The sequence below is a fragment of the Globicephala melas genome, chromosome 5, assembly GCF_963455315.2.
Source record: "Globicephala melas chromosome 5, mGloMel1.2, whole genome shotgun sequence".
Classification (NCBI taxonomy): domain Eukaryota; kingdom Metazoa; phylum Chordata; class Mammalia; order Artiodactyla; family Delphinidae; genus Globicephala; species Globicephala melas.
Window position 1 is genome coordinate 115,035,611 of NC_083318.1, and position 21,138 is coordinate 115,056,748.

Genomic DNA, 21,138 nt, shown 5'->3' on the forward strand with positions numbered 1-21,138 from the left:
ACCAGTTTTCTCTTTTAAAAATAACTCATTGTAAAATCAGCTGTTCTTTTTTCTGTTTAAAAGCTGTTAAGTTTGATGTTTCAAAAGCGTTTACCCACAACTGTTTCCCAACTTGACCATCGTACTTAAATACCTGTCCCGGTACACCATCATACCCTGGAAACACTTTTTAGATGCTCAAAGAAAGGGTACTGTCACAAAAAATACTGCTGAATCTGCTACAGAGCTGGTCAGATGTAATTGTCAGGAATTTATAGGGAAACATACAAAGGAATTCCACTCTGTTGTCATATATATGTTTACTTTCAGTTTACAAAAAGCTGCTGAAATACCACTCAAAAAATCATAGGCTGGGGGCTTCCCTGGTGGTGCAGTGGTTAAGAATCCTCCTGCCAGTGCAGGGGCCACGGGTTCGAGCCCTGGTCCAGGAAGATCCCACATGCCGTGGAGCAACTAAGCCCGTGCGCCACAACTACTGAGCCTGCGCTCTAGAGCCCGCGAGCCAGAACTACTGAGCCCCTGCACCGCAACTACTAAAGCCCGTGCACTCTAGAGCCCGTGCTCCGCAACGAGAAGCCACCGCATTGAGAAGCCCCGCGCACCACAACGAAGAGGAGCCCCCGCTCGCTGCAACTAGAGAAAGCCCGAGCACAGCAACGAAGACCCAACGCAGCTAAAAATAAATAAATTTATATATTAAAAAAAAAGCATAGGCTCTCCTTTTGCCTTCTTCTGACTTAAGATCCCATACAGGAGCAAGTGGGAGGTGGTCAGGTGACGTATGACTACGTAAGCCAGACACTCTCGCTTAGACAGGAAATGGCTTGTTTCATGTGAGAGCGGGGAACTAAGAACAGCAGCATCTCGGAGAGCTGTTTTAGAACTGACGTAGTGATGCAGTAGAACGTAAACCTCATCTTCCATTGTAAGGTCTGCTAAAATGCCAGAGTATAAAAATGCCCATTTAAAGAACCAGGAGGTGGGCTTCCCTGGTAGCGCAGTGGTTGAGAGTCCGCCTGCCGATGCAGGGGACACTGGCTCCTGCCCGGTCCGGGAAGATCCCACATGCCGTGGACCGGCTGGGCCCGTGAGCCATGCATGGCCTCTGAGCCTGCGCGTCCGGAGCCTGTGCTCCGCAACGGGAGAGGCCACAACAGTGAGAGGCCCGCGTGCCGCAAAAAAAAAAAGAACCGGGGGAAAAAGTGCCAAACAGTCCTTTGTGGACCTAAATCTCTTTATTTAAACATAGTCTCTGTTTACAGATTCTCATTCTTTTCTCGGGAAGATTACCGTTACTTCTAGTTACACAACCCATGTGGCTCGCAGCACAGCCGTCCCCAGCCCTTCTGGCACCAGGGACCAGTTTTGTGGAAGACAGTTCTTCCATGGACGGGGGGGTTCGGGGGATGGTTCAGGCGGTAATGCGAGCGGTGGGGAGTGACGGGTCAGATGAAGCCTTGCTCGCCCGCCCGCCGCTCACATCCTGCCGCGCGGCCCAGTTCCTAACAGGCCTCGGACCACGGTTCACGGCCCAGGGGGTTGGGAACGCCTGCATTGCAGTTTTAGGAAGAGCAGACGGGGTGGAGTGTTACGGGCTGGCTTCGGTGCTAAAGGTCATGGGAATGGAGAAGTCCAGTTGAGGCACTGGTAATTAGGTAAGTGAAATGGGTAAGTGGCAAGTTCAGCGTTACCTCCCCATCTCCCACCCACGGGGAAGAGCTGCTGTTGACACGGTGGAAGCCCAGACCAGACTAAACGCAGGGGAAGCAAGTCTGCATGCAGCCTTTCCAAGCAGTCCTGAGACCAGTATCTGAGAGCAACGAATCCCCAGCCAAGCCAGCAAATTAACAAAATTTGGGGGTTTTTTAGTCCTCCCCTTCTCCAGGCCCTCTGCAATTTTTAACACAGTGCTCAGGGTAGCCTCCAGCTGCCCAAAGTCCCCCAGCTCTGCTCTTTAAATTAAATAAATATCCACTCTGTTTCCCCATCTCCTCCCCAAACAAATCTCCTTCTTCCAAATAACAGGGCAGAGGTCTGACGATTTGGCTAATTCATGATTATCAGGCATGATGCTGGGTCTTTCAAGAGAATATTTGCATCTCAAAGTGGAAAAAGACAAGGGGATGGGACCTACATTTTGGGAAAGAAATGCCCAGGCTTTTCCTTGAGCCTTTGAACAGCTAGTACCAAGAAGGCTGAAAGTAAAACCGAGAAAATCAGTCTGAGATCATTACAAAAGCCAACTTCCCCTCCATTTCTCTCACTTTCCGTGTCTGTCAAGAGCCTAGGGCACTACCAGCCTGGGGCAAGTCAACTGTGGCTCCCCACCACAATCACACAGAACATTCCCCGACCGACAAGATATCACTGAGGATTTTCCACACGCGGGGATACAAAGCCAAAAAGCAGTACTCACAGGTCTCCGTATTATTTCACCCAAAGCTAGTCTTGGAAGTCATGAGCCAGGCTTTCCCTTTTGATTTGAAACATTATTTCCACACAATTGCAATCAGTGAACTACTTTATTACGACAAATGTTTTTCTGTGGTTTTCAAAATTGCTTATCAGCCATGGTTTTGTGTGTGTGTGTGCTTTGTTTCCAACAGCTGCCAGCCGGCTAGTGTTCCTTCAGCCCTATAAACTAGCAGGGGTAGAGAGAAGGGTGCTGAGCTTTACATGAATCCAGAAGGTCTGAAAATATCTGCTCTGGCCCACCTAATGTTGCAGAGATAGGAAAGGAATGAAGTGGAGGATCATGGTCAGGAAAGCAAAAGTATGAGCAAGATACTTTGTATAATCTATGGAGTATGGTCTTAAAATTTCAGATTGGAGTAGACCTGGCAATAGAGAAATGCTACCCAGAAACAAATCACAGAATTATGGTCTCCATGTCTGCTTCAACTTATGAAATGTATGTACTTTTACAATTTATGTAAAAGTAACATATAGTAACTGCTAAAACATACCATGTGCTCATCAATTAATAAATAACACAAAACCAGTTGCCCAAATCATGTACTAGGCACAGTTGCTCGGGGAAAAAAAAGATCGGAATAATAAACTTCACATTTTGCCTTGGATTTGAGAAAATGGAATCCACTAAGAGATCTGGGTATAAAATCCCACACATGATTACATTACTTCATCTGTTTCTAATAATATTTGAGATGACACTGATGAAATTATCAAACACAAGCCAAATGCCCAAGATAATATTTGGGAAATAAGTTCAATATCTAAACTCCACGTCCACTTGGCTGTCCCTTGAACTCGGACAGAAGCAAAAGTAGTAACCAAATGCTCTTGCACAACAAAACTTCCACATGGACAGGAGAACGGGGCCCTGAGTGGACTATGGAAAAGCAACTGCGAAGTCAGGGGACATTGCCCTCGCCCCAAGGATCCCTCCCGCAGGAAGTCTCTGCAAACTGCCTCGGTGGCTCTACCCACCACCCACCCTCAGGCACAGATGCTCTGAACTACCTTTTACAGCTTTCAAAGCCTTCTTCCTTCTTTTCAATGTCATACACATCTCTCCCCCACACCAAAAGCAGGAGAGAACCATCCAGACTAGGATCACAAACTTAAAGTAACTATGCACAGCAGTACATCTGTATCATCGTGAGTCATGGGACGCATATGTGCTAATTTTCCTCTTAGTCTTGACTTTCCTTTTGAATTTGCTTTCCCTGGCCTACCTTATTAGTTATACTTTCTACTTTACTGTAAGTCTTCTTATAAACCAACTTAAATCCTTTGTACGATGAAATATACTATATACTTATATAACTGAACCACCACACAGGCTGGAACACAATGTCCAGATGCGTTGGGGTCCAGCGAGCTTCTCTGTGGCCACTCTCAGGCTTGTAAGAGTTGGCTGCATCTCCCGTCCACACTTCTATCATTCAATTTAGCACACTGTGCTGTACTCACATGCCCATCTTTCTCTGGCAGACCCAGTTCCTGAGGAGTTGTACATGGGCCCCAGATGTCTGAGTGAAGAGGAATTTAGATGTAGATGATGAACACAGGGTGTGACGGTTAATTTTATGTGTCAACCTGAGTGGGCTGAGGGATGCTCAGAGAGCTGGTAAAACAGTATTTCTGGTTGTGTCTGTGAGGGTATCTCCAGAGGAGATAAGCATTTGAATTGGTAGACTGAGTAAGGAAGATCACCCTCACCACTGTAAGTGGACGTCACCCAATTGCTGAGCACCTGAACAGAACAAAAAGGCTGGGTCACCTATCTTCTCCTGCCCTCGGATACGGTGCTCCTGCTTCCCAGGCCTTTGGGCTAAGACTGGGACTTCCACCATCAGACCTGCTGGTTCTACAGCTTGCAGACAGCAGATCACAGGACCTCTCGGCCTCCATACTCACATGAGCCAGCTCCCATAATAAACCTATAATGTATAATAGACTTTTTTAAAAACTCTTTTTTTTTTTTGGCTGGGCTGTGAGGCTTATGGGATCTGAGTTCCCCGACTAGGGATTGAACCCGGCCCCTCAGCAGGGAAAGCGCCGAGTCCTAACCACTGGACCGCCAGGGAAATCCCAATAGTAGACTTATTAATAGGATAATTAATAAATTAATTTAAATTTTGTAGGATCCTATTAAATATATAGGATCTAGGTATAAAATATATATATGTATATATATAATATATAAGATCTATATATATAATACCTATGTGTGTGTATGTATATAGATAGATAGATCGATCGATCGATCCTATTGGTTCTGTTGCTCTGGAGAACTCTGACTATAATATACAGGTCATAATGCTTTATTTTAATTTTTATAGTTGATATTGTTGCTAATTAATCCTAAATCTTCAAAACACTTGTCACCATCGTATCCTGGTATCTGGTTTACAGCGTCAGTCACCAGACTCCTAGATACAGCCACTCAGATAAACTTGAAGGAAAAGTCAATACGTCCCCCCACCCATCACCATCCTCCGAATGGATGTACTAATACAAAGACTTAAAAAAAAAAAAAGGCACTTTAATTAGATAGAGGTTTTTGTCATCCTTGGCTCATGTAAAAACACATTCACAACATGAAGAAACACATTAAAATTTTTTGATTTAAATTTTTAAATATTAATTTTATTAAATCTTGATCCTTGAGTATATGTCCGTCTAATATTCTGTGTGACAATATAAAAGTACTCACAGAGCACCTCTGCTACATGCCAAAACACAACGGTTGTTGAGGAAAAGCACTCAATGTGACTGAGTCGCAGGCTGCACTAGCTGCTTTTTCAGGGAATCACCATTTTTAAAATTCAAATAATGGCAGATTCACATGCAGCTGTAAGAAGTAACAAGAGAAATCCTGCCTACCCTCTCACCCAGTTTCCTCAAATGGTAACATCCTGCAAAACTATAGACCGTCATCACAATCACGACACTGACACAGGCAAGATACAGAACACTTCCATCAACCCAAGGGTCCCTCCCCAATGTTGCCCTTTTATACCCACACCTACTCCCCTCCTGCCCCCAGCAACCACCAACTCATTCTCCATTTCTATGATTTTAAGGCCTTCTTCTTAAGGTAAAATTTACCAAGCCAGGAATTACCTGGTGACTGAGGCAGCCAAAGAGGCAAAACTTGCATTCGGTCAACAGGTGAAGAGGATTTTAGGTGTATTTTAAACAGCTGGAGCCATGCTGCTGAAAATGGAAGAAGCACCAGGAAGTGAACAGCAGGGTATTACTTTAAAGATCAAACTGAAATCTCAGAATTTCAAGCTCAGGATCAATATGGCCTTGCAAGTGGATGAAGTTCAAAGTACAGATGATAATTCTCAGGAACCACGTGAAAAACATTAAAAGAAAAAAAAGGCCAAATGACAGGAAGTCTCCATGAAGACATTTTAATGGCGGCAGATAGCAACTGAATAGCCTTCTCATACCACATTGAGATGACTGACTTTACCCTGTCAGCATTTGCTTTGGTAAAGAAAAAGAAAACCGCCATTTAACCCAACCACTAATAAGTAGCCTGGACTCTAAAGGCTACCCAAAGTCCAAGTAAACAGTCACCTGTTACATCATCAGCAGGGGCACGGTCTTCAGAAACTGCACACACTTCCTCTTTCCTGTAACTATCCACACACTTGCAGAAAAAGAAATTCTTACCACTTTCTACTTTCCCAAAGATGCATTTTTCAGTAATGGCCAAGGTGCTTTACTACCTTTCACCAAAAGGAAGGTTCGTCCCTCTCACACTCTCTCCCATCATTGCCTATGATGAGCACAAGTTGTTGCAAAGTGTTTCTGTAACTTTCGGTTTTTTCCCCACCACAATGTTTAGACTCTTTTATTTATAACAAAATTAATGGCACAGGTAAAGAAAAACTACGTTTACTTAAATCCATTAAAATTATTTTTGGTCAAAGAAACAGAGACAGTAAAAGATACCCCAAAGAACAATTATAAAACTTCCACTGGGCCAAACAACAAAGCATTCCTTCCTCCCCTCACTCCTCCACTCCCTTTAAGACACCTTTATCACACTGTATCAGAATGCTAATCTTAATGAATATCAACAGGAAGGGAAATTCTGGAAAGAGCAAGTCAGTTTTATACCCCTAACAAGATGCTAAGTTAAAAATGATGAAGGATTTCAAACTGTAACTCATTAGCATCTCTTTTCAATAAGAGACTTCATCTGGTCAGCTGGACGTGACCTGCCTGGATACCTTAAACCAGTGGTTCTCACACTTTAGCCTGAATCAGAATCACCTGGAGAGTTTGTCCAAACAGATTGCTGGCTCCATCCCCAGAGTTTGATTCAGTAGGTCTGTGGAAGGATCTAACAATATTCGTTTCTACAAAGTTCCCAGGTGATGCTGATGCTGCTAGTCTGAGGACCACACACTTTGAAAACCACTGCTCTAAATCTAGAGACTCCCTCCCAATTTCCGCGGAAGTTTTCTCTAGAGATCCCAAAAGGGGCCTTAGCAGAAAATAACAAGTTTGGGAGACCTATCTTATGCTTAAACTGTTAAATTGCTCTTTGAAATACTTTATCTGAGGTAAAATAGTTACAGAGTTCAGAGTAATTCAGTGTTGAGCTGCAGTGTCCGCAGCTTAGACTTCCAGACCCCTTTTTTCCTATTTCACGGAAACAACAACCAGGTGTGCTCCATGCTGCATTATAGAGGGAAAATGCCTACTTAACTCTGGGACTGTGAGGGGCTGAGGCCCCACTGCACTTTGATTTAGAGGGGCTTCTCCCCATATGGTGCAGGGGCTGCTTCACGGTGGTCTCTGGAAGAAGTCCAGTTACTCATTCCCACCATATTTTCACTTCACAATATAAAAAATATAAGGAAAATCCTGATATGTTCAAATTCAACAGATATTGGCCTCACGGTTTTTGAGAACTGGTCTGTGCACGGCTCACCGGATTCCTGGCTAAAGGGGAGGATGGAATGATACTCGTGGAGTCTCAGAATGCCCTGTTTTAGCTGGTTTCCCACCTCCTCCCTATCAAGTAAATTATTAAGAGCAACAAAATCACCTCAGCGTTAACTTTTAAAAAATCCTTTCCATCTGTGTCAGATAGTAACGGCAATGAAATGGACACGAAAGGGAAGATGATGGCTGGAGGACATAAACAAATTGAAAGCTCATCTCTAAACAAACAAACAAAAAGACCATACAGAGAAACTAAAAGAAGTATTTTCATTTAACAGCAAAAACGTATTTAACCATGCTCACTACTAAATGTAGAGATGTTAATAATAAACATGGTCCTTGCCATCATGGAGCTTGATTTACTATTCTGCAAGGAAGACTAACAGTGGCAAATATAAGTGTGAAGAACATCAGGAAGAAATTCAAATTGCTACTATGGGAAACACAGACAGGCATGCGGTGGGGAGGGGGCGGGGGGGCGGGGGGAGGAGGTATCAACAAAGGCTTCTCAGCAAAGTCGGCCTCCATTAAGCTTAGGCCTGAAGGATAAAGAAGAGTGAACTAGGCAAAGAGGGAGGAGAAACGAGGTACAGAGGAAGAGTGCACTGAGTGTCCCTATATGACTCAAGCACAAGAAGCATGGAAGGTGGGAAAAGAAGCTGGCAAGGTGGGTGAAGACCAGAACACAGAGCTGTGTGTAAGAGCAATGGGAAGCAGGAAGATTACATGGCCACAGCGCGCATCTTCAAAGAACACTCTCTGTAGTGTGCTGGTCCCCAGCTGCCGCAGCGTAAGATGAAATGGAGCAGAGTGGAGGAAGGGGTGGCGGGAGAAAATGTATCCATCAGTGTTTTCTCAATACTGAACCTTGGCTGTCTGACACACAGATCACTTAATTTATATGGACCTCAGTTTTACCATTTGTGAAGTGGGATTAGAATCTTCCCCGTGTACCTCTTAAAGTTACTATGGGGATCTAAAAACCAAGTACCTAAGCAATCCTGTTTGTACATATTACACACTAAAATTTACATCACAGTGGGTGTGACAAGCAGTAAAGAATGTCTAGATTAGAACAAGGAGAATTCTGCAAGATCGCTGGAAAAAAGCAAGTACAGTCCTAGCCATGAACAACTGTAACAAGATGTAACTTTTAAAAGGATACAATAAAACCCAAACAGTTACCTAGAAATAAATCTCAGAAAAGATGTGCAAGAACTTTATGGAAGAAACTTAAAATACCTAAATAGGGCTTCCCTGGTGGCGCAGTGGTTGAGAGTCCGCCTGCCGATGCAGGGGACACGGGTTCGTGCCGCGGTCTGGGAAGATCCCACATGCCACGGAGCGGCTGGGCCCGTGAGCCATGGCCGCTGAGCCTGCGTGTCTGGAGCCTGTGCTCCGCAGCAGGAGAGGCCACAACAGTGAGAGGCCCGCGTACCGCAAAAAAAAAAAAAAAAAAAACCTAAATAAATTTAGAAAAAAACTGCGCTCAAGAAGAGAACTATATCAATCCTTTCCCAAATGAAATCAATGAAATTCCAATAAAATCTCCAGAGGATTTTTCACAGGCCTTGACAAGGTAATCCTAAAGTGTGTAATATAGAAATCACACATCAATGATGTTGAATGAATATAGCAAATTGTAGAAGGATACTCCAATATCATTATATAATACCTTTAAATATACAAAATTGACAGTACATACTGTCAAGGATTCAAACACATACAGAATTGCTGTATAAAAGCACGCATGGGAATGATGAACTTCAAACTTAACCATCAAATTCAGGACAGTAGTTACTGAAGGCAACTGGGTGGTGGATACAAAGATGTTTATTATTATTATTCCCTAGTCCTTAAACTCTTCTTCAATATTCCGTAAGAAACCAGAATGCCTTTTATTTGAGAGCCATGTTATTACAGGATCTAGCTTAGTAGTTCCCAAACACCAATCCAACAGCTCCCATCAGCCCCACCTGGAGTACCTGTTAAAAACACAGATTACCAGGCTAGGCCAGAATCAGAATTTCCGGGGGGGAGCCACGTGAAGCTAATGCACAGCCTCATTTGGGAACCCCTGGTAACCAACAGCTATTAATAACTAATCCATCAACAAAATTTTTCCAATCTGACAATGAGATATCTAGGGTCTTGAGATTGCCTGATCACTTTCCAATTGATGCAACTGTCTAGAATGTGGACTCTAATTTGAGGGCAAAACCAAGTAAATTTTGAAGTGTATCCTTTACTGTGCTTCTCCTCCTGCCCACCGGCCAAGGTCATATATGTAAAAACTAAGAAATATCTTATAAAGTAATAGTATCAAATGATTCCACAGCAGAACATAATTCCTTCATATCCTCTACAGGGAATATGCCATAGTGAAATTCCACTGGAGATGATAAAAATTGCTATTTTTAAGGATAAAGTTGCCAAGTCACTGGCAACTGCCCTCAAGTAGGTAGACAGTAATGCCATGCTTCTTTCCTTTCCTGTCCCTCACAATAAAATCATAGCTAAATTTGTCTAGAGAAATGCACAGAGCCAAAGGGAAACATAAAGAATAAATTTAGAAAGAAAACAATTTATTACAAGTTAGAGGTATTAGTACCAGGATAACAGTTTTCACAGCCCCGCTCCTAAGAAATAAGATTAACTAGAGACTATGCTGTTAGAACATATGACATATTCAAGGGCGGACAAATGTAACTTTTCCCCTAATATTTGAAAATTACAACTAAAAACATGGAAAGGAATGATTTTGAGAAACAATACAAATCTGCTAAACGCATCAACATAAAAGGGCTCACTTACCAGGGCTTTCTACTCGCTTATAGTGGTAGGGATTGATGCACACCTCCTTCTGCTTGGAACCAAAAGGAAACTCACAGCATTCCAGTGGTTTTAGTTCATGGTGGCTCTGAAGGTCAGGCCAGCGCCACACACGGCAGTAAATGACGTGAGGCAGCCCCTTCCGGTGGGAAACTTGCAGCCTGCCGTCCAGGGAGCGGGGAATGGTGACACAGTTACTAGGCTGCCCTGGACAGCTCAAGGCCTTTTCCAGTTCCTCCATGGCACCTTTCTTTTTCTTCAGTTTTTTCACCAAAGCGTCAACAGCTTTCTCTGCCCATTTTTCTTCTTCATCACCCTGTTTCCACCCAAGCAGTCTCTTCACAGCTGGACTTGTGAAGGAAAACAAACTTGTCACGTTCATGATGGCACCACGTACACTCCTTGTGGATGGAGAAAGAAAGACGTCCCCAAATGTGAAAGGAGAGCAGAAGAGGTTTCACTTTATTTACATAGGATTCTCCTTAGCTTCTTCGTGCTGAGGTCCTGAAAAGTAGAAATCACCATTCCTAGTGTTTTCAAAAGTAACCCAAAGTCAGCACCTAGAAAAGAAAAAAGGGAGAAAGATGTTTAAAATCATCTCTAGCACAAAATCACAATTTATTAAACAATTACCACGGGCCAGATACTATTTTAAGCACTTTTATGTATTACAGTATGCTATGGGCTGAATTATGTCCCCCCCTAAAACTCACGTTGAAGCCCTCACACCCAGTGTGACTGTATTTGGAGATGGGGCCTCTAAGGAAGTAATTAACATTAAATGAGGTCATGAGGATGGGGCCCTGATCTAATTGGATTGGTGGCCTTATAAGAAGAAGGGAGAGATTTCTCTCTCCCTCCCTACGGTGGCCTTATAAGAAGAAGGGAGAGATTTCTCTCTCCCTCCCTACATGTGCACCCACTGAGGAAAGGCCTTCTTCATAGAGGCAGCTGTCTGCAAGCCTGGAAGACAGCCCTCACCAGAAACCAAACTGGCTGGAGCCTTCATCTTGGACTTCCTAGCCTCCAGGACTGTGAGAAATACATTTCTACTGTTTAAGCCACTCGGTCAGTGGTATTTTGTTATGGCAGCCCAAGCAGACTAACACAGTATTTAATCCTTTAAATAATTCTTTCAACTAGGTAGTACCATCATTGCCATTTTACAGATGAATAAACTGAGATACAGCTTTAAAAAGGAGTATGTTACTGTTTACATGAGTTCTGAGATAGAAGCAACAGACCCCTTAGTGCAAAAAAAGTTCAAGTTCTCAACAGATATTGTGATGTTTTATATTTAGATTCATTTGTAGGCTCTAAGATATATATTTCAAAATACACCTCAATCAACAAAAACTGAAAGCAAAAGGAAATAATAAAAATGCAATAGTCTTAACATCTATTTTGGGCTGTTCCTCAAGTATGTCTTAGGCTATAAAAAAGGTAGTTATATTTACACTATGTAAATGTAGCAACATTTTAGGGTATTTATTCAGTAAACCAGTAAACAAGCCTATGCCTATGGGCTATCAGGCAAGTCAGGTAGGAAATTTACCCCCTACTTTTTCAAATTTGCTTTTTATTTACATGAAAGGAATGAAGCACGTGAACACATACTGTACCAAATACTTTTGTCAAGTTGTCTCATTTAAACTTTCTAGTTACTCTTCACCAGATAAAAACACAAACGGTGAAAAAGATTAAAGATGATAACTTTGTACCAAGTCCGGCTAAGATTCAGTAGCAGGTATCAAACCAACCTCCTCCCCAAAGTAACTATAAAAGCTGAATAAAATACAAATGAACAAATCAGGGGGAAAACCCCCCAACTTTTTAAATGTATCAAAGAGCAACCAAAGTACGCAGGACATGAGGGGCCAAGATGCTGGAGAGATGTGAAAAGCAATGAAATAATAAGCTGAACACTCTTCATTGCTTTTCTTCTCAAGGCGTTTAGTTGCCAATGCCTGTGCTGTGAGTAGCCAAGCAGAAAGAGGCTAAAGAACCAAACAGAGATTTCAGTAGTCTCACAGTGCTGAGGAGACGAAAAAAAAAGAAAAAAGAAAAATGGAGTTGAGGGCCTGGTAAACATACCAGACTTTCAGTTGAGACCCCTGAAGAGGTATGCCCTAGTGTGCAAGGGTAAAACTGAAATGGACCAGTGTTTACAAACACTGAAACACAGCCTAGAATCATCTTAATAGAATCATCTTAATACTAGACTGGAACAAGATGATGGGAAAAGAGGAGAGAAAAACTGTGAGAGAGGAAATATTTGTAGATACTGGCCAAGGATTTTCCAAAAGTGACAACAGATGTCTAGCCACAGATTCATGAAGGCCTACAAATCCAAAGAAGGAGAGACGGAAAGGTATCCACAAGTTTTAATGTGTCATATCACAGTATAATTGCTGAAACCCTACCACAAAAGTCTTTAAAAAGACACAATACTTTCAAAATGAGTACAATAAGGCTGACAGCTGACATTTCAACAGAAACAATGGAAACCAGATGACAGTGAAATGACATCTTTAGCCTACAAATAAAAAGCTGGAAACTCAGAATTCTATACTTAGTGGAGAAAAATCATTCAAAATGACTGTGAAATAAATATGCTCTCCAACAAACAAAATCTGAGAGAACTGGCTTCCAGCAGGAATTTTCAGGCACAAGGGAAAAGCAAGGAACTGCAGGAAAGAACGAAGAGCTCCAAAAGGGTACTGACTTTACAGAACAATTATAGGAATGTCTTGTGGTGTTTAGAATACAGAATTAAAACGCATAACAAATAAAGCAGAAGGGGTAAATGAAGTCAGATTTCTAAGGTCCTTGCCTACCCAGGTTGTGGTAAAGCATTAAAGTATTGTTGATATGTTATGAATTCATGTCATAATAAACAAACAACTGAAAGAATTTAAAAACCACAAAAAGGTAATAGAGGAGTTAAAAATATGGAATTATTTTTTAAAATATGTTTAATCCAAAAAAACTTAAGAAAAAGGAAAAAAGTGCACATAATAGATGGGAAAAATAGAAAACAGTAAGATTCACAGCTAATCCTCAAAGTCTCAAGAATTACTTAAATATCAAGAGACTAAATTTGCCAAGCAAAAGACTGGGGTAGGGGTGGAGACACCACTTAACTATACTGTACTTACAAGAGACACATATCGTCGAATATAAAGACAGAGAATGGCCAAAAGAAAAAAAATATGGAAAGAAATATACTATTCATATTCTAACCAAAAAAGCTCACACAGCTATCGTATCAGGCAAAAGAAGCCGTAAAGTAAGAAGCATCACCAAGGATAAAAGAGGGACATTTCATAACGTTAAGAGTTGATCCACCACAAATACACCACAATCCCAATTTTTTATCCAAGTAATCAGTTTTAAAACACATAAAGCAGAAACTGACAGAATTAAAATGATTAACAATCTTAGTGGGAGATTAACACAGTAAATGACTAAACAGGTAAACAGAAATCAACAGATATAGAAGATTAACAACATGTTTAAAAACTTGACTCAATCGTGTATGCACCCAACAACTATAACATACGTACTACTTTCAAAAACACATGGAATGCTTATCCAAACTGACCATATGAGCCATTAAGCAAATCTCAACACATATCAAAGGAATAAAACCATACAGAATATGTCCTTTGATCACAGTATAACTAAGAATAAATGCCAAAAGTATTGTTATTGAAAATAATTACTTTTAAATAATGCATGGGTCAAAAAAGAAACTACAGGAGAAATTAGAAAATATTTTAAACTGAATGATTATAAAAATATGACACATCAAAACTTGTAAGATGTAGCTCAATCCATGCTTAGCAGGAAATGGGTTGTCTTAAATGCATATATTAGAAAAGAAAAAAAGCTGAAAACTAATTTTCTATGTATCAAAAGAAAAAAAAAGGAACAGCAAATTAAACCTAAAGACAGTAAAAAGAAATGAGAGCAAAAATTAAATATATATATACAAGAGAGAAAACCTATAAAATCAAAGTTAGCTCTTTGAAAATACGAATAAAATCAAGACATTCCTCTAAAAAAACCTATAAATCAATAAAAGAGAAGGCACAAATTACCAATAACAGGAATAAAAGGGGGAAATCATTACTGATCCTCAGAACTCAAAGGGATAATAATTATGAACAGCTATCATAGCAAACTGTGCATGTCTATAGCTACTTTGTGGTATAGACATACAGCTGTGCATGTCTATAGCTACTTCTTCACTAGAGGAAAATGACTCAGGAATTCTATCTTACTGTCTTCCTAGCTTTGGAACCTAGCCCTGTAGCTGGCACATATCAGAATCTCAATAAATGTTTGATGAATGATTTAGCTCCCTGAAGGAATCAGAAGGCCAAGTGTGGAGCTTTACTTATTCAACAGGCTGTAGCGGGTCCGTTGTTTCCTTTTGTAAGGTAAAGAGTTTTACCAGTGCTTTGAAGCTGGCGTTATTTTCGTTGAACAGAAAAAGAGAAAATAAAACTATGCTACCATCAAAAGTCACACTTGGTCAGAGTGTACCTCCTGAAATGATCATTTACTTTTACCTAAAGGTTAATTGTGCCAAAGAACAAGAAAGACAACTTCTTTTCCTTGTCCTCTAGCAACAATTTATAAAAGGAATACATTTCTTCTTATTCTGTATGTCCTTTTCTTCAACTCCAAAAACTGCTTTTTTATATTTTGGTCAATGGTTTTCAAATAGAGGGGGCGAGTTTATATCAAAATCACCTGGGGCTGTTTCAAACTCTAGCACTGATGGGTTTGTTATAGAAGGTAAGTATGTGGGGAGTTGGGGAGATTAAGGACCACCATTGCAGACCTTTGCTTTAACTGCTCAAAGTGACATTCATTCAGCAAAGCTGCACTGAGTGCCTGCTAAGTACCTACGGTATCCACAGAGGATGGAAGCAAAGATGTCTCCATCCTGAAGAGCCAGTGTGTAAACAGTGAACTCTCTTGAAGCAAACTGGTTCCCCTGCATGCCAAGCTAAAGGACTGTACTGCGGAGTCTTGGGTCAAGTGCAGACCTCAGCAGGAAGGAATGCCAGGACTGTAGCAAGGTGAACCCTGAGTGCAGGAATAGAAGAGGCGGCCCATGTACCATGCATTTGCCCACCCTGAACCAACAATAACACTGTGTGCAAAAGCTATACGACAAGTATAAACGATAACGAATAAAAGCAGAAAAGGAGAGAACAGTTAATTCCAGGGATTTCAGGAAGTTTTCCCAAAGAAGAACTATCAGACAAGCATTAAAGGATGAGCAGAATTTTGCAAAACAACAGAGCTAATATTCTGAGTGATCGCTACTTGATAGACACTGTTCCAAGCACTTTATATCTACTAACTAGTTTAATCTTTGTGACAAACCCTCTTTAGTGAACACTCTTATTTTCCTCATTTTACAGGTAAGGAAAGTGAAATATACAATAGAAAAGTTAAATAACTTGTCCGAGGTTTCATGCGCACAGTTGTAAGTGGTGGGGCCAGAGTGAACCTATGTTGTCTGGCTCTAGAGCCTCAACTTTTAAACCACTTTTGTAAATTACTCATTCTCACCAACATCAGAGAAATGCTAGGGCTCACGGTTGCTGTAGACGATACAAGGCTGATAAAGGCAGGGCAAGACTGTGAAGGGCCTGTCACACATCTTATCCTGTGGACAAATGGAAGGCTTTAAATCAGGGCATCAGTGTGATTAGATTTATGTTTTAGAAAGACAGCTAAGGTGATATCCTCAATACAAAAGGCTTCTCCGCACAGGGAACAAAAAATGAAAAAAAAACCCTATGTTCTCCAAACACCACAGGGCCAGTTGGGGGGTCTGATGCCACTAAAAACTTTCAAGTGACAAGATCACAAACTCTTGCACATAAATGTGCATATGAAACAAAATACAGGCTGATGACTGATTTTTGCCTACTTGAGTTAAGCATTTTTTTATATTCAAGTCAAACAAGTAACCTACCTCCCATCAGGAACTCAAACGTGTCCATGACACTATGGCCTTGGCAAGGCAACTCATTCTTTTTCTGCCCCTTTTGGTACTTCCTGCTTTAGTTTATGTCAAAAGCTAAGTGGCGTTATCAGTTTAAAGTGCAAAATAAAAACATGAGTCAGCAAACAGAGATTTCCTTCCCTCTTCTCCAAATACAAACATTTCAAAATGACAGAGAAGCAAAAGCATTCATCTGGTAAAGAACCCCTTAGAAGCCTTAAAAAATAGGGAGATCTTTGTTCCGGCAACTTCACTTCTAGAAATTTACTCTAAGGAAACACTCTGCACTGGAAAGGTAAAAAAGTTTTTGCATAATGATTTTCATTAGAGCATTCTTTATTATAAGGAAAAAAAGTATCTAAAAGTTGGAAAATAAGTAAGATGTAGTATAATCCACTCAACGGGATATTACGTAACCCTTAAAAAATTATGTTCATAAAAATAACTGGGAAAACACCTTAAGCAGAATGTAAAATGGTATATACAGCATGAACAACTATGTAAATATACCAAAATAACGGTATACATAACATGAACAACTATGTAAATATACCAAAGCATGTAACGGTGGCCGGGTCTGGAAGGGTAATAATCTCTCTCTCTCTCCCCTACTTGTTAAAACTTTTCAAACATTCTTTAATAAAAAACTGTTACTTTGAAAATTTTTAAAAGCCTCTATACACAAATATTTGCAAATTACACACAAAAAAACAAAACCTCAATTCATTAACTCAAGACACATACAAAGTCTACTTATAAATCAGGTTGCATTTACAGTGTGACCCGATTTGGGAAGTAATAAAAATGCAGTTTAGGGCTTCCCTGGTGGCGCAGTGGTTGAGAGTCCGCCTGCCGATGCAGGGGACACGGGTTCGTGCCCCGTTCCGGGAAGATCCCACATGCCGCGGAGCGGCTGGGCCCGTGAGCCATGGCCGCTGAGCCTGCGCATCCGGAGCCTGTGCTCCGCAGCGGAAGAGGCCACAACAGTGAGATGCCCGCGTACCAAAAAAAAAAAAAAAAAAATGCAGTTTAAAACAGGGTTCTAAAGTCAGGCCCTTTCCCTATGGAGTCTTGCCCACGGGAAGGATTTCTATTAGCAATGCCAGAATCAAATGAGAAGAATACTTATAATGCTCCTTTCAACCTGGCTCTTGAATTCTGCAGCTTATGTGGTATTCCTTAATGTTAAAAGGAAAAAAGGAAGAAGCTGTAAAATACCTTTAACTGCTGTGAGACTCGCTCTATACTGAAAGAAAACCTCATTAGCCAATTGCACAACAACGGCATTTTCTTCATCTTCATCTAGCACAGAAACATGTAATTATCCAACTGTGTGAATATCAACAAAATACACTCTCTGCCATGCCTCAGATCCCAGATTCCCACTGAAAGTTTTAAAAGGAAATTATTCTAATTTGTATCTGAAGCACAATAAAAGGGCGGGAGGGGGGAGTTGCCAAGTGCTACAAACCAAGTACCTTTAACAGAAGGAGGAGGAGAGGAGACAGACAATGGCCAGTCGCCCTCTACAGCTTCAGACCAGTGCTGTTACAGTTCCTGCACTGGCACGCAATTCAGTGAACTAGACAAAACGACTGAGGGAATAATGAAATGATTCAATAAAATCAGCATGAAATACAGGCTCCAAAAAAGTGACTGGGGGGAAAAACATCAAAGACTCCCTGCTAGTACCTTAAAAAAAAAAGGAGATAAATGGTCTACCGTCAATGAAGCAAGCAACTCTCCCCCACCCCCGACTTCTTGTTCTTTGGTTCATTACTGTCTTAACTCTAATGGTAAAACATCAAGGCATAAAGATCAAAAGAATCAAGGAACTAAACGCAGGGGTATTGATTAACTTCGCTTTGGAACTGTGTAACTGTTGGATGTGTTACTTAAGAAAAACGAAACTTTACAAAAATTATCTTTCTGTAAAAAAATGCCTGATCCATTTTGCGGGGGAAACAAGTATTTCCAAGTGACTAAATAAACTGTAGGCATATTTCCTGACTTATACCACTAGCTCTTCTTAAACAGATGATCTTGTGAAGAAACAGAAAAAGTAAGACTAGCTCCTAAAGAAGAGCTACTGTGCGGCTTTAGAGAAATCACAAGCAAACTACATGATTTCTGTAGTTCGGTAGTTGTATCTAAATTATTTCACCAAATACCTCACCAGAATGCCATGGAGGTGTAAAGTACATCAGAGGTGTGTTGTATAAAGTGACTGGCGGCAATATTAATTAGTTCTGTGGAAAGGTATGTGTCATCTAGCCTAACATCCGATTTCAGATAGGATTCAAGGCCTGATGAGAACTCTTGCCTCCCCCAAGATGCTTAGCTAAATTAAAACATCAAAAAGAGTCAGAAAGTTAACATACCAGGGGAAACAGGGGAAAAAACGAGTTAAAATTTGCTACACAAGTATAATGCCATCACAATGAAAATAAAAACGGAGATGGGTTTTCTCCAGCTATTTCAGTCTCAGAAAATATCCCAAAGCAACGATGGTCTGTGATTCTGTGACGTCGTTTCAACAAATAACCTGTTCAAATGTTTCTATTCCCCGGTTACTGCAATTAGGAACTCATCTGGCTTTGGGATACTTGTCTTGAAGGAGAAAACAGGTGAAGTCCCTCTGCATTTCCTTTTCCTGTTTTAAACTAGCAGTTAGTCCTGGACCTTCACTCAACATTTCTCAATTTCAAACGGGTCAAATGTAGCTTAATAAAGCTCACCACTAACCAAAATAAAGGGGGAAAAAAAATCCTAGAACAAGAAGAAAGTGAGGATGAATAAAACCTCTCTCCATTTCTTTTACAGACTTGAAAGCGCTTTTTAAACTACCTACTTCTTTGCTGAGAAGTTGGGCTAACAGGAACTCTACTCTGATTGAATCCTCAGAAAAAGAAAATATATTTAAACCAAGTCCCTACACAAGAAAGCGATACGAAGATCCACTGGCGGGTAGGGACAGATTGGGAGTCTGGGATTGACGTACAGACTGCAGTGTTTAAAATGGATAACTACAAGGACCTAACTGTATTGCAGAGGGAACTGTGCTCAATATTCTGTAATAATCTAAATGGGAAAGGAATTTGAAAAAGAATAAAAAAATTAGAAAACATTTTTTAAATAATACTTTTTACAAAAAAAAAAAAAGATCCACTGGCAATCGCAGAATTCTGCTGGTCTTACAGCAAAGTCCTGCCGTCACAAACATTCAGAAGGCAGACTTCACTGTCCTGAGCCTCTTACTATAAAGCCTTGTTTCGGTTACTTCCAAACATTTCCCAACTTTCCAAATGTCAGTTTGATGACACAGAATAGCTAGTTTGCCTCTTTTTCATTAAAAAATTGTTTTCAAGGTTAATTTTCCAAGTCTGGAGAAACTAGGGGGTGAAGGTGGAAGAGTGGACCAGCTCTTGAAAGCTATTTTTCATAATGAAGTCACGCAGGTACCGGTGCCTTTAAAACACAGGCACTAACAGCCAGTCTACCAGTCTCTCAGGTGTGACCTGAGGGACATGCTGGCAAGGGCTGCCGTGATGTGGTCTCTCAACAGTGTTAAGTGAGTAGGAATCTTAGGAATCAAAAAGAAGAGCTCACCACCTACCAGCTGGAAGTTCATCGTGAGCGGTGACATTTCGACCAAAAGCAGCATCCCCTTCATGACAATGAAGCAAGGAGTTTAGGGATGTCGCAATTAGATGCGTCTCTAAGGACAGGGCCGTAGTTTATGCATTCAGTTGCACCAAGTATGCTATTTAATATATGTTCGTTGTGTTAGAAAATTCTTCAAGACAAGAACTCTTTCTGGTTCTGCTCTGCATACACAAGTCCTTCCATCCTGACAAATTCTGGCTGCTGACAGGGCACCTGGTCAATTTTTCTTAGTCACAGAGCTTCCCTTATAGAGTAACAAGTGTCAGTTCTGTTTTGTTTCACGAGACGATTACTTGTTTAGTTAAAGTAGACTGGAGACACTTAAAAGTTTTCTTGCTGTCCTCAACTTCAACAAACAAGCTTGCCTTATTGCTACATCTCCTTACCACTTCTCTAGAAGTTGTATAACATTCCTTAATCCCCCTGAATCCCTGTTCTCGAATTCATGCTTGTAATGGAAAGCTGTCCTTCAGTACGTGGTAGCCTTTCAAGATATCCAGGTCCTAAAGGCCTCACTCTGATAAATCTCATCTGCAGTCACCTCAACTCAAAAATTGTATAGACTCATTTGGCTTGCAAGTGCTTACTCCTCAAACACTGGGAACTGCAGAGCAGGGACATGTGCAAGTTCAACTGTACAGACTATAAGTGGAAAAAGTATACAGTCGTCTCTTAGAAAAAACTCTTCGCTTTGAGTCATTGTTATCGTAGTATAGCAATTTTACTGATTGCAAAGCATGCTAAATGCGGTAAATTCCCATAAGCGACCAGTGAGGAATGATTCAATCGTTAACAAATGAAATTATTTTAATTGAGCTATTACCTTATGCAAGGATTATATTGGTCGTTTTTAGAAACACGATCGTATTGACTTCTTATAGCAATCTTTCAAGATGTATAGCATTCTCTCAGTTTTAGTAATAAACCTAAGGATCAGAGGTTAAGTACCTGTTTCAAGATCATATTCTAGTAAGTGGTAGATTTACACTTGAAACCAGAACAGATACTAAAGTCTATGAATCAGGTTAAGAAAAAAAAAAAAAATCAGTAATTCAAATGCCAAATTCACAAATGAAAATGGAATAGGCCGAAGGGCGGAAAAAAACTGTCCCTTTTATTTAAAAAAGAAAAATACTCTGCTGTATTTCATTTTTTGGAACATTTCTCCTTCT

General features: G+C 40.7%; 1 protein-coding gene across 5 annotated transcripts in view; it reads right to left on the reverse strand.

Moving 5' to 3' along the window:
* The window catches only part of SMAD1 (SMAD family member 1), a 76,747-nt gene that overhangs the window by 35,657 nt on the left and 19,952 nt on the right, over window positions 1-21,138 (reverse strand). For all 5 annotated transcript variants that reach the window (XM_060299714.2, XM_030878140.2, XM_070045607.1 and 2 more), the window contains one exon: window positions 10,252-10,829. In XM_060299714.2, the coding sequence (XP_060155697.1) occupies window positions 10,252-10,651 (400 nt within the window). In that variant the 5' untranslated portion in view covers window positions 10,652-10,829. The remainder of the gene's footprint in view (window positions 1-10,251; window positions 10,830-21,138) is intronic.